The sequence below is a fragment of the Branchiostoma belcheri genome, unplaced genomic scaffold (genome assembly GCF_001625305.1).
Source record: "Branchiostoma belcheri isolate BF01 breed outbred unplaced genomic scaffold, Haploidv18h27 scaffold17, whole genome shotgun sequence".
In the NCBI taxonomy this organism is placed as follows: domain Eukaryota; kingdom Metazoa; phylum Chordata; class Leptocardii; order Amphioxiformes; family Branchiostomatidae; genus Branchiostoma; species Branchiostoma belcheri.
Window position 1 is genome coordinate 1546392 of NW_017803157.1, and position 13801 is coordinate 1560192.

The following is a 13801-nucleotide window of genomic DNA, read 5'->3' on the forward strand; positions in this document are numbered from 1 at the left end:
CAGTCACAAGGCCACCAGTGACGACTACCACCTAACATTGAGTCACCGTCTACGAAGTCTTGTCATCATCACCTGTGAGCTCACCACTGGTATAAGGGGAGCCATCATGGAGGCCCATGACGTCGATACAAGCGCACCCTTTGCTGTAGAACCCCCTCCGGCCATAAACTAGCAGAAACATCATCGAAACATAAAAACTCAGGAGGGGTGCAACTTTGGTCATGCATCTTGTCTGAACGTACTGATCACTACATGTACATAAACCACTGTGCTTAGATAATGAGATATATGTAAGAAAACAGGCTCTAGGGTACAACTTTAGACTTAACTATAGCAGTGAAGCAACTTAACATTTCCACCAGATTATACAGCCTATTTTACTTACTACTATACTAAGTACATAATGAAGAATTTTGAGTCAAATTTGAGGAGATACGTACATATGGAACAGAACACATCCTTTGAATGTGTCTGACTTCTTTTGCCACCATCCGTAACTTCTCGAAGTTGATCTGGAAAAAAAGAGATAAGAAAACAAGTTAAAATCATGAAAGTTTGCTCATGATAATACAATGAATGCCACACAAATTTTATCAATTACTTCTTGTTTTGAGAACCAACAAATCAAATTGGTGTGGCCTAATAATGCCACCAAATTGAATAGTCCAAGTTCTTTATTCACAACAATTTGTTTCACAAATTGGGCCAACATTTCAATGACCGTCTGTCATCTTCATTAGGACTAAATGATGAAACAAAAAGTCAGCTTATGTAAACCAGATGGTTGTGAATAAAGGACTTTGCTACTAGTATTCAATCATTAACTAACCTAATGAAATTACTCATAGATGAAAGCCAAGTTTGTGGTAAGGCCACACCAAGTAAATTTTATGGATGACGTCCTTTGGAGACCCTAAATCTAATGCGAGAGGGCGAAAAAAAACAAGAAGGGCCCTAAAAAACAACATGCCTAGATTAGAAACATACTAAGAGACGACAAATGTTAGGACACAAATTGAATGAGGTGACACAGTGTAACAAGCAAGAAGTCTTTTATTCATCATCAAAACAGCAATAAATCAGGTGGAACAGCAGTTGCCGTCCTGTCCTGTTTTCGCGTTACAGGTTTCACGTCAAATCTGACGATTTGCGGCACTGTCGTGACTCTTTGGTCATAGTTACAGGAATTGGAATTTCTTGTTTTTTTTTTTGTTTTTTCAATGCGCGCGCGGACGTCATCCATAAAATTTACTTGGTGTGGCCTAACACAACTTTCTTGTAAAGAGTCAGGTTGTACTCACCAGTCCATCTACTTTAGAGTCGTTGCCGAGGTGGATGAAGGTGAGATCTTTCTTGATGATGGGGAAGAGAGGAATGACCGGAGGATGAGCTGCTTCACTGTTCAACAGGTTTCTGTACTTGGACATGTTTCTTGAAGGATTTATTACATCTTCTAGATCCTGAAAAGGTAAAAAAAACAGCTATGTTTAATAGGGGTATTATGTAACATTTTTGCAGCAAAAATTGACGTGATGTTTTAGTTGAAAATAATATTTGTGTGATGAAAAATGTCCAGACTATGCATGTTGTTGTACAAAATGACTACTAAACTGGTGGAAGTACGAGCTACTATGTACCTTATAAGAACAAGAAATAGCCATGCCTTCAAGTACCTGTTATCAACCAAGGATTGAGGTGTTCAAAAACTCATTCCTTGCTCTAACTATCGCAGAGTGGAACTTGCTGCCACCAAGTACAGTAGGGGCATCATCACTAGATACAAAATGTAGCTTTAAACAATATTTATTTAAAGGTTAGGTGTAGAGAGGCGTTCAGTGTAATGTAGCTAGAATAGCCTGGCAGAATTGTAAGACGTACCTGAAACATTTTCTCATACTTGCTGGGCAGTTTGTCCCAGGTAGACTTTAGTCTGGCGACAGACCCGTGTCCAAGTCCACTGATGATGGCAAACATGGAGTTAAAGTTCTTAGACTCCTTACAGTATCCTGGAATAAAGGAAATAATGGGTAAAAATATGTCAGTGAAGGTTAGACATCCAGGTCATAATATATGCCAATAAACAGTTTACTTGAATCATATCCAGTTGCTTCATCATCATCATCATCGTTCATCCTTCGAAGAGGTGGAGCATACAAAGTTTGATCTCCAGAACTGCTTGTCGTTCATTGCTGAAATAAGTTCCAGGCCCTCCAAGCCTGTTTCAGTTGATATAAGTTTCTTAAGTGGGAATTCAAACTTGTATTCCCACTCCTTGTGTCCCTGTCCTTGGTGCTGAATGATACTCTGAACAGTTTTTAGTATTAACTATGATCTATACTTCCCACATTCTGAGTGGTGCAGGCATGAAGACAAAAGTATTTCAAGCCCTGACTTGGTTATGAAAACAAACACCCACTCTGTGTGTCCCTGTCCTTGGTGCTGAATGATACTTACTTGCAATTTTGATGAACTGTTTGATGGTCTTCATCCTTTTCCACAGGTTCTCCTGACTGCAGACCTCGGTGATCACCCAGAACATCTCCTGGTTCACCAGCTAAAGAAAGGACATGTTTAAGTTAACAGACTATGTCTGCCATGAGTATACACTAGTATCAGAACAACAATGAGAACAATATCTTACAATCTTACAATTGTTTCAGTTGGGAATGAATAATTTGTCTCTCTCGGTAACTTGTGCTTGCATGATGCTGGAAGTGTGTTTAGGAGAGCACATTCGGCGGTGTGTACTCTGGGTGTACCGGAAGAAGGCTAAGCTCATCTATTTATTGACCATCTGAAAAGTCCTCTCTTATTCCAGCTAGTGTGATGATATTCGTGTCTCCTCTCCTCCAAAAACATGCTAATTCCGCCATTTTTTCTAACTATAAACTTTCACATCTGTTTAGGTCAATGCGTACGCATAATAATGCCATACAGAGCCAAATTTGTAACCAATGAAGGAATACATAAACGTATTTTAAGAAAGGTTACCTCTGAAAAGGTCTCCAGGTTGACTGTGCCCCTTTTACTGTCCAGCTTGAACAAATCCTCCACATACTCAGTCACATCTATTGAAGCATAAACCTGTAATTGAGGAAATGATCAAAGTCAGCAAAAGAAAAAAACATACTCAACAGTTTTACAGCAGGTAGGCAGTCAGCAACCATCAATTCTAGTTTTCTTTTTCTAAAAAGGGAATTTATAAATTCATGGTCAATGAGTCATGTCTCTACCTATCCATTTTATCGTCTGTTGTTCCCTGTAACCAAGGGTTAGACATGTTTGCACTCTGATGCTGGGGCTTGATGGTAGCTTGCCAGTTGCCTCTATCCTGTGGTTCTAGGGCACAGCAAATGTCAATCATCAACTTATCAATTTTGTAAAAAATGAATATGTCTTACCTGGAAGTCTCTTAGCGTGACTTGTGTGGCGACTTCAGCACTTTTCAGCTGTAAGAACGTCACCTGGCTGTCTCGTAACAACTCCTGAAACAGTTAAGTTCATGCATGAAACCTTCTGTTTCTTATGTTTAGCTTTTCAGAAGAAAAAAAAACTATTTTAGCTCCATTTCTTCTTCTTCCTTTTCTTCTTCTTTCATTCCAAACAAATTAAGTCAATGACGTGGACCATACTTCTGTCACCATGGTAACTGGTACTGTAGCAGACACCCTGTGGTGTTGGATTACATTATGTAGCAAGTGGCAGGACTAGAGCTGAATGTGTTTGAGTAAGAATTAACTAAACTGAAGCTAAACCAAATTGAAGGTTAACATTATGCAATTATTGTTTTACCAAGACCAGAAAGCTTACGTCCCAAATTTAGGATATTAACACAGGATCTCAGCATGTATGTACACGTAAAACTTGCAGAAAAGCAATTCTATATCACTGCAGAGACAAATAAATGTGGGAGAACTAATAATTGAAAGCCTTACCACTGCTGTTTCATCTGGCACTAGTGTTTCGGTGGTCATGTTGTCTTTGAGGTAATATCTGTGAAAACAGAAAAGGCATTTAAAACACAAGCTTCAAAATTACATTCCTCATGACTAGTTAGGCAAAAAAATATTTTCTTACTGTAATGTAAATTTAATAGTTAGGCAAAGTTGTGCCACAACCATTTCCCATTTGATTATATATATTAATGTGCTGTCAATACACACTGCCATAAATGGCATTGCTCACTTTAGTAAAGCTGACCACAAAAAGGCGAGGTATTGCCAAATGCTCCGGGGAATTCCACAAGAAAATGTCTTTAATGGATTGTAACAAAGAGGTCCGATTTACGCCATTCTTCCAGGCTACGCTCAGAAGCACATCCATGGCAGTTTGAGGTCACTAGCCTTTATAATGCTTTTATAGCCAGTTAGTACATGTACATGTATGCTTGGAGTCGTTCAATGCAATTTTAGGGCGGCAAAACTGGATTTTCAATTTCAAAAAGTCAATTTACTGGTCATTCTTTTAATGTAGCTCACTTTTTGGTCAAAAACAGTGGACGATTGAAGCTCTTTAGTGAGCTATAACTGGATCGTGATCACTTTCCTATTCCCTGCATTAAGTTGAGTCAACCCAAACCCATAGCCTACTGATATCTGTGAGGCAAAAATACAACGTCACTGACAGAAAACAGTGGGCTTGATTTGCATTGTACGCTAGTTGTATGATGTCCATAGTGTCTGTTTTTTCTGTTATGACCAGTGGAAGATTTAAGCTCATTAGTGAGATAAAACTGGATTGACATCACTTTCCTTTTCTGTTTTTGAGGTTTATGGAGCTTTCATCAGTCATTTCTTCCATTCACTGATGATTCAGGTTAATTCTGTCACACAAGTTAGGGCCATTTCAAATGCTTCAGGTACGAAATGGGATTCGAACCAAGCTTTTAGGTAGGATTTTTTTTGAGGGGGTCCTTTTTTATTTTGCTGCCATGTCAGTGCGCGCCGTAGGCGCGCGGCGAGCGCCGCAGGCGCGAGGGGCGAGCGCCGCAGGCGCGAGCATTGTAGGGGGTCCGGGGGCATTCCCCCCCGGAAAATTTAAATTCTTAACTCTCTGAAACGCTATTTCCTGCATTTTCAGGTACAAAATCTATGTTCTTCAGGTAATATATTTTTGTGTGTCTGCTGCAATATTTTTGCCTAATTGATGTATATCTGTGTTTAGTCCACAACCACACATCTGCAGATCATACCAAAGAACATACTTAAAGAACAACTTGATATCAAACCAATGCAGAAGACATTCAAGCCTGAACTTCCAGATACATCTTCCATATGTTTATATTTCTGTTTTAACAATATGGTTTGTTTTTACAAAAATAATACTTAAAGAACAACTTGATATCAAACCAATGCAGAAGACATTCAAGCCTGAACTTACAGATACATCTTCCATATGTTTATATTTCTGTTTAACAATATGGTTTGTTTTTACAAAAATAATACTTAAAGAACAACTTGATATCAAACCAATGCAGAAGACATTCAAGCCTGAACTTACAGATACATCTTCCATATGTTTATATTTCTGTTTAACAATATGGTTTGTTTTTACAAAAATAATACTTAAAGAACAACTTGATATCAAACCAATGCAGAAGACATTCAAGCCTGAACTTACAAATACATCTTCCATATGTTTATATTTCTGTTTAACAATATGGTTTGTTTTTACAAAAATAATACTTAAAGAACAACTTGATATCAAACCAATGCAGAAGACATTCAAGCCTGAACTTACAGATACATCTTCCATATGTTTATATTTCTGTTTAACAATATGGTTTGTTTTTACAAAAATAATACTTAAAGAACAACTTGATATCAAACCAATGCAGAAGTACATTCAAGCCTGAACTTACAGATACATCTTCCATATGTTTATATTTCTGTTTAACAATATGGTTTGTTTTTACAAAAATAATACTTAAAGAACAACTTGATATCAAACCAATGCAGAAGACATTCAAGCCTGAACTTACAGATACATCTTCCATATGTTTATATTATATGTATATGGTTTGTTCTAACAAAAAAATGCATCTTTTTGTATGTACTATCTTTGACAAGTAGTGAAGACCAGTAATGAAGACAACAGACAAGTAGTCAAGATTGTTCAGTCACTTATTAAGCTGTATGTTCTAACATGTAAACCTAGTTATACAGCTTTAAAACTAAGTTCAAGTACACTTGAAAACAAGACTAGTTCTGTACACTTCAGCACACTGAAGGTAAACTGTACAGATTACTACAGAACTATCATGTAATCTAACCCTACTTGTTACAAGTTCTTTCTTTGATATAAAGTGTTACATGATGTAACACTTTATATCAAAGAAAGAACTTGTAACAAGTAGGGTTAGGTTACATGCTAATGCTAATACAAGTTAATACAACACTACCACTAGTGTACTACTGTCCACTGACAGTGTCCAATTCTAAAACTAAAGGCGCCTGGGGCCTCCAGGTAGATGTCCCTGGCTCCCACAAAGTCAAACTGTGCCATGGGAATCTTCGCATAACTGAGCCGGATCAGCCTGTCCAGCTGGTCGATGCCGAGGAGAGCGCGTGTTTTGGTCTTGATCCTGTTCTGACAGGAAAACACGCGCTCTGCCTCGGCATTACTGACAAGCACCACCAAGCAACAAGACATGAGCTTGAACACTTCTGGAAAAATACATAGAGAACAAAATGAACACAAAGCTACTATCACATAATTCACATTCTAATAGAAAGTTTACAGTATTAACAGATCGACCAAGTTGTCATTTTCACTGACCTCCAAAGATCTCTCTGTTTCCAGCGTTGTCCCCTGCAAACATCTTAGTGAGTAGTTCAGTTGGACGGTAGTGATGAAAGTATGGCAATCCGTTGTCATCCATCCGCTCCTCCCCTCTGAAACGGACAGCTACCGCCTGCTTAAAGGCCCCAAACTGGCCTTCACAGATATAGCGGTCAATGTATGCAGCGCATACATTGCCGTCTCTGGTCTGCTTGGCCTCAGCGTAGTGGTTGAGAAGGGTATTGAGGTCTTCCCTCCCCCAATATGCCAAGGCCACGTTGTTCTGAACTGGATTATCTGGATAGGATGCTGGTTCAAAAACCTGCAAGAAGCAAACGGCAGTGCCAGTTAGCGAGGCTTAAGTAACTAATTCCAGACTGTAAATTTCACACAATGTAGAAATAAACATTTGTTGCATGGTAACTTGCTATGAACTGAATTTGTATGGGTATTTTTCAGATTTTTACCTTCATAGCATCCAGGAGGTCTACTTGGGGGAACCTCGCTCGCAGATTTTCCAGAAGGCGGTCCAGGAGCTGGCCCTTGACAGCATCCAGGGTCTGCACTGGATCCTGTACACCACGGCCTGCCCGCATGATGATGGCCACTTCCTTGTAGTGGCCATTCTCCTGAACACTGGTTTTGAACCGTTCTAGCTTAGGGCCATCTACCTCCCTCATGGTCTCGAGGCAGGAAAAGCACTCTGTGAGCTGAAATGTGAAATAAAAGCACACAGTCAGATTTTCTTCTATTTTTAGCATTAGTATTAACTCATGAAATAAATCTTGTTCTTGTCTATTAATCTTATTCTTATTTATTCTTGTCTATTATTCTTATCTATTCTTTTTACCTGTGCTCTGAGTGCTGAAAAGGTCAGGTCTCTGTACTGAAATATCCGGGATAAGTGATTCGTGGCATCCAGCACATCCGCCAGAAGGTGGAGCAAAGCCATAGGGAGAAAGCTTGTCAGCTGCTGGTTGATCCCAATGGCGCTGGGGTCACCTGCTGCCGCCTGCTCCTCCGTGTGCAGGGCCAGGGTCCTGTAGTTCTGCAAGACGCTCTTGACTGCCTCGCCCATACTCAGCCACCGGATTTCATAGGAGTGTTTGAGCTTCAGGTAGTCCTCTCCTAGGACGTCCACCTGATAACAAAACATGGAATTTGATAAACTTTGATAGTTTAGGTACTGCATATAGAAATATCCTTTTTATTTTGTTTTTGGAATTAAATATTCATTCAATTGTGTCATATCTTACCAGAGCCTTGAACTCTGCAAGCCTGTTGGGTGACATCATAATGTAATTGTATATGCTGTCAACCAGCAGGCTGGTGATCTTGATGTGTTGGACGTTCTTTGCAGCTTGTGACACTGCCAGATGGAGCCGGTGGCACACGCAGTGGACAGCCACTGCGAAGGGGTTGTCCCGGTGAAGCAGGCCCGTGACGCCATTGATGTCGCTGGACATCACTGCCGCTCCATCCATCCCAAGTCCCAGTACCTAGTCAGCACAAACATGCAACATAATGTTCAAAATCAATGCACAGCCATTCATTGAAGACATACTAAACAATGCTACCAAAAATGTTTTGTTTTTCTTAGTTGGTGGACAAATTTTCTTACATAGACTCACTTTTCTTAGCGGAATGTTGTAGTGTTGGAGGACGTCCAGCGTTGTTTGGTAAATGGTGACTGCTTTGCCGTCATTCACCTTTGCACACCTCAAGAATGTCGTGACCAGCTCTCCTGTGTGCACACGTATGTAACGAATTACAAGAACAACGTGTTTCTCTTGGCTCCTGTCGGTAGACTCATCTATGCCGATCGCAATGAAGGGGCTTGCGTGGATCTCCCTGGTGACTCTCCGTTCCACCACTTCGTTGAGGGACCTGACCAGGTTGTTGAAGGTGGTGGGGCTGGTGTGTGTGGCATTGCGGCCAGCATTCAGATCAATCACGGCAGCCACGCCCTGCTGCCTCTGCAGCTCCAGAAGACTTCAGAAAAAAAAAAAACAGTCAGTCACAGATCTCGAATCGAGAGGCAGACCATGCAACCAGAAGATCGTGTTACATCTTCATTTGACAAAAAAACTGTCATTAATTTTAAAAAAGGTACCTACTCGTATTTTCTATTGGCCACCTCCTCTGTTACTATCCAGTAAGCTGTCTGCAGCGCAGCCTCCACAGCATTGTTCCTCTTGCGCTCGGATGTCTTCAGGCCTCTGATCACAGGTGGCTGATTGGCGTCCCTAGCAGCCACTGATGCCTTGTGGGCAGGTGTGGGCAAGTGTCTTTTTATTGTCGACCTCCTAAACAAGAAATATGACAAAATGATAAATGAAATAAGTCAATACAAGCAGCTGAAGCCTGAAGGCTGAAGGTAAGTGAAAAGAGTGAAAAAAACATGAAATAGTTTAAAAGAGTCAAGTTCAGTTACAACTTGAAATACATGTTTTATTAAGTATTGCACGGTTTGCACCTGAAATTCCTGGTCCCTGTAGCCCATACGGTGTTCCGCCTCTGCTCCTTACACCACTTGCACCACATTGAGTCGCCATCATATACCAACCACTCCTTGTACTTGTCGTTGGACAGCCATTTCTCAGAGAACTTCTTCTTAGTTGTCTTAGTTTTCCTCTTTGCCTTCTTCTTTCTCTTCTTTCTTGGAGGAGCCGCTTCACTCCTATCACTCTCTGATGAAGAGGTGTCAGAGTCAGACTCAGATGTAGATCTGGACTCCTGGTCAGCCGTGGTAGGCTCTGCTTCAGGGTCAGGGCCTGGGGACTCCTGGTCAGCCGTGGCAGGGCCTGGGGACTCCTGGTTAGCCGTGGTAGGCTCTGCTTCAGGGTCAGGGCCTGGGGACTCCTGGTCAGCCGTGGCAGGGCGTGGGGACTCCTGGTCAGCCGTGGTAGGCTCTGCTTCATCAGGGCCTGGGGACTCCTGGTCAGCCGTGGTAGTAAAATAGTGTTAGACTTGGGTAACCAAAATAAGACCTTGTTGACATCACACTTCAAAGCAGGACTTAAGAAGTCAGGTGACAAGCCTCTGAAAAAAGCTCTAAATGAGAAACAAAGTCTTTGTGTTGGATCAAAAGATTTAAGTTGAAATTTACTAACCAATTTCGATAACCTTTAAAATTTTTGTGTGCGACACTTAGCTGTCAGCACAATGTTGTACATGTTTTGTATGGTGTATCACTATTAGCTATGTTTTTTTTAAATATACAATGCTATGTGTACTGTTATATGCTAATATGCATATATTTATGTGTTTGTGATGGCTTTCTGACATTTAAATCCGTTGAAAATTCATAAAACTTACCTGATTACCCTTCCTGAAGAAGCTGGAGATCGTTCTCTGTCCCTTTCCTCTTTTCCTCATTGTTTACAGTAACTTTGTATCTTGGAAAAAAAGTTTGTAAAAAGTCCTTATTTATATGTAACCTTCAAATTATCAACAACAAATATGTAAATAGTGGCAATTTATTATAGTGTTTCCACTCAAAAAGCATCCATTTATCGATCTTTTAAATTTACATGAGTCCTATCATTCAAAAGAACCGTGCTCATTTCTAGTAATAATGACCTAGTTTCGACCTTGGTCCCGCTATTTTGTGCGCAGATTCGCCCCCCTCCCCTCTACAGTTCTCGACGATTGCATCGGGCTGCGGTTTTATTTGTTACATTTTCCCCCTGTACACCGACAGTTATTGCCACCAAACAAAGAAACAAAAAATACTCCGAAATGCCTCCGACATACTGCAATAGTTCTCAGACTGTATGCCACTATTGTAAATATTGACAGAAGTTTAAAACTTACCGGCGTTGTTTTCCCGCGAAAAGAGTTTAGAGCCGTCAGATATTCCACCAATAGCAGCGCTACGCCATGCCGCGTCATGGAAAATCGACCAATACCACGGGAGTCTCGCGATTCGCGAGATTTTAGATCGCGAGATTTGCCGAGGTTTTCATAGTTGGAAAAACATGGCGGCGGTAACCGGAGGGGCGAAGCTGCAGGACTCGGCGAGTTTTCATCGCATTCAGCGAAGTTACCGGGAAAACAGGGATGGAAACTTAGGACTGCAAAGCCGCTGGACTCGGCGAGTTTTTATCGCATTCAGCGAAGTTACCGGGAAAACAAGGGATGGAAAACTTAGGGCGTTTGTAGGGCGTCTTGCCGAATATAGTGCGTCCAATTTTTTATTTTCTCTAGAACAGTGCGTCCAAAAGACGCATGGACGCATGCCTAGCTAAAAGCCTGATTCGAACCCAGAACCTTCAGATGCTGAGTCAACAACCCTAACCACAAGACCACCTTGCCACCATGTTGGGGGTTGATGGCGCTATCATTTACTGTACATTGCATCTGTCTTCTCTGTCACGACCAGTGGAAGATTTGCATTCTGCTCAATGAGCTAAAGCTGGATCAAGATCACTTTCCTTTCCACCCATGTAAGAGGTTGGTAAAGATTACATCAGATTATGGAGGTTTCATCCGAGTCTTACCTTCCGTTGAGGTTGATCCTGTCACACAGGTTGGTGAGGGTGTCGGGAAGTCTCCTCTGCTTGATCAGTCCCTCCGCGCCGACCGTCACCTCACACAGCGAGAAGTTCTCGCTGCAATCATACCAACTTCTGTGAGCAGACGTGAGAAAAAACATGTAACGTGCGGGGTGAGGACGCCACGGGTGGAAGACGTGCAGATTTTAGTGGGTTAGAGAGGGTGTGGGAAGGCACTGGGACACACAGAGGATGTACATTGTACATGTACTGTGAAGTACTACTGTACTAATAATGTTATTTAGCATTTGAATGGTTTAGTTAGTAGACAGTGAACAGGGCTCGAAATACTGGATGCATATGTGCATGTTAGTGCAGGTAAAATTAGGGCTGTACAAGTACATGTATTTCTGATCAGATGTCTACATGTACAATGTACATGTACCTGCACCTAACCCACACTGGTCCATGTACTGGGTATATGCAGGTTAATGCTGGTAAAATTGGAGCTGGGCAGGTATTTCTGATGTCTACCTGCACTGGTTCATGTACTGGGTTAATATACAATAGGTGTATGTGGATTTTTTGTGATCGTAATTTATCTGTATACTAACTTGCATATGCTGGTGGGATTTCGAGCCCTGAATACACGGTGAGGACAAAAACATGCTTTATCTTAAGATGTTAACAAGTTGTGCTGTTATTTCTTCCAACAAATCCTTTACCTCTCAGTATCCAGGATCCCGAACTCTCGTAAAGCAAACTGTACAACTTCCTTGGATGAAGTATCCTGGAACAGACACAAAAAAGGGAAAAGAAAAATTATCAACTTTTTGATACAACATACATGTACAAAAATGTATATTACAAGATTCAGTCTGTATTCTAATCTGTATTTACTGAGGACCATTGTGACAACAATGAGGACATTATTTCAATTCTCAATTTGGGATAAGAAACTGAAAAATGTGTATCTCAACTTAAAAGCAGAGACTAGTTTTGCCTTCTTTTCCTAACATATACATGTACTAAAGAACTACAACAAGGATGCCCAATAAACCAAAATAATCCAATCACTAAGCAGCAATGTCTTGTTGTGAATTTCTGATAGTAATGTACATACAACATTGTGTACTGGTATACGCATCTGTATGTTACAACATACATGTATCCTATACATTGTCATTCTGTTTACAAAATACAGCAACATCCTGATAAAGTATGTATCTATTTGCTGGCAACTAGTGACAGGAGTGGTGAACACAGAACTCAGGAAGATACAAGAAGTTGAATTCACTTAAAAGTACTTAGTTGTAGTTCCTTGACATTTTTTTTAATAGAGTGGTTCAATGCAAGGCCTATACGACCACTTCTCGGCATTGAACTAGATATATGAGAGAAACACAGCTATGTCAAGAGATGGCGCTGGACGTTTGATTTGAAAGCCTGTAGATAGTAGGTTGGTGGGAAACACTTGTCAGGGAGGGAATAAAATGTAATATTATATACATGTACATTTGTACATACTATTCTTTTGTTGTGACCTGTACTTAACCCAGTGGGTACATTTGTACATGTATGTGTGTACAATAAAGATCATTCATTCATGAATGTCCCACCTTATTGACCAGAATGTACTTGCAGGTCTGGTCTGCGCGGTACACCTTAACAGCCTGGTCGTTACACTCGTACTGGTTGGGTGCGTCGATGTAGTTATGACTGGCCACCAGGTCAGGGTTACTGGAGCTGAGGAACATGGAGTTGGGCAGGCTGGAGGCACTCGCTCGCTTTGTCATGTACACACTGTCGTCTTTACTCTGGTTCAGGTGGGTTTCACTGGAAAACGATGGTGGAAATTTATAAGGAGGTTTTGTCACAGTTTAGATTTGGGAAGACTGGGGTGGGAAATGGTTAAACAATAGGGGAATGTTATAAGGAAGTTTGACTGGCAAGTTTGACTGGCTAGTTTGAGGCACTAGCATGTTTCGTCATGTACACACTGTCGTCTTTACTCTGGTTCAGGTGGGTTTCACTGGAAAACGATGGAGGAATGTTGTGAGGAAGTTTTGTGGAGATGTGGAGGGTCCAAACCCCTGTGTTCGCCGTAGGAGGAAATGGTTTGACAACATACGGGAGGACCTCCACCACCTGAACTTGGACAAGATCAACCCACAGGACAGAGACAAGTGGCGAGCTGCCATCAAGCCCTAGTTGTACTGTGCAAGCACGTCTAACCCTCGGAAGACGTGGAACAACAGACAATATACAAGACAGTGAGAGTGTGAGTGAAGTTTTGTCACTTTAGATCTAGGGACACTGGGGTGGGAAATGGTCAAACAATGGGGGAATGTTATGAGGAAGTTTGGCTGGAGGCACTGGCTCGCTTTGTCATGTACACACTGTTGTCTTTACTCTGGTTGAGGTGGGTTTCACTGGGCGGGAATCCCAGAACAATGAATGTGAAAGATCAGTACAATTCAGTCCCCCTGTCAAGGGCTTCTGCGATACTGTACCTCTTGGAAGTT

The 13801-nt window shown here is 41.2% G+C and overlaps 2 protein-coding genes across 2 annotated transcripts in view; both read right to left on the reverse strand.

Annotated features, from left to right (window-relative positions):
• LOC109466768 (rap guanine nucleotide exchange factor 2-like) overlaps positions 1–13801 on the reverse strand; it is a 94775-nt gene that overhangs the window by 16306 nt on the left and 64668 nt on the right. Inside the window, 10 exon segments of the mRNA XM_019764590.1 lie at positions 441–512; positions 1302–1460; positions 1879–2006; positions 2455–2554; positions 2992–3084; positions 3402–3485; positions 3936–3993; positions 11283–11411; positions 12002–12066; positions 12896–13112. Of these exon segments, the coding sequence (XP_019620149.1) occupies positions 441–512; positions 1302–1460; positions 1879–2006; positions 2455–2554; positions 2992–3084; positions 3402–3485; positions 3936–3993; positions 11283–11411; positions 12002–12066; positions 12896–13112 (1105 nt within the window).
• Positions 6896–8832, reverse strand: LOC109466770 (zinc finger protein 862-like). The gene is made up of 3 exons (XM_019764591.1): positions 8037–8832; positions 7248–7921; positions 6896–7102 (listed from the first exon to the last, which is right to left on the reverse strand). Exons 1-2 carry the CDS (start codon positions 8262–8264, stop codon positions 7595–7597), a joined length of 555 nt encoding a protein of 184 aa, XP_019620150.1. The 5' UTR covers positions 8265–8832; the 3' UTR covers positions 6896–7102; positions 7248–7594.

What these genes read in the sequence shown, in the direction of transcription:
- LOC109466770 (XM_019764591.1), bottom strand. Translation starts at nt 8,264, where the DNA reads ATGGATGGAGCGGCAGTGATGTCCAGCGACATCAATGGCGTCACGGGC. An exon ending in TTGCAGAGTTCAAGGCTCTG is followed by an intron (nt 7,922 to 8,036) that starts GTAAGATATGAC and finishes TTTTGTTATCAG; the next exon opens with GTGGACGTCCTAGGAGAGGA.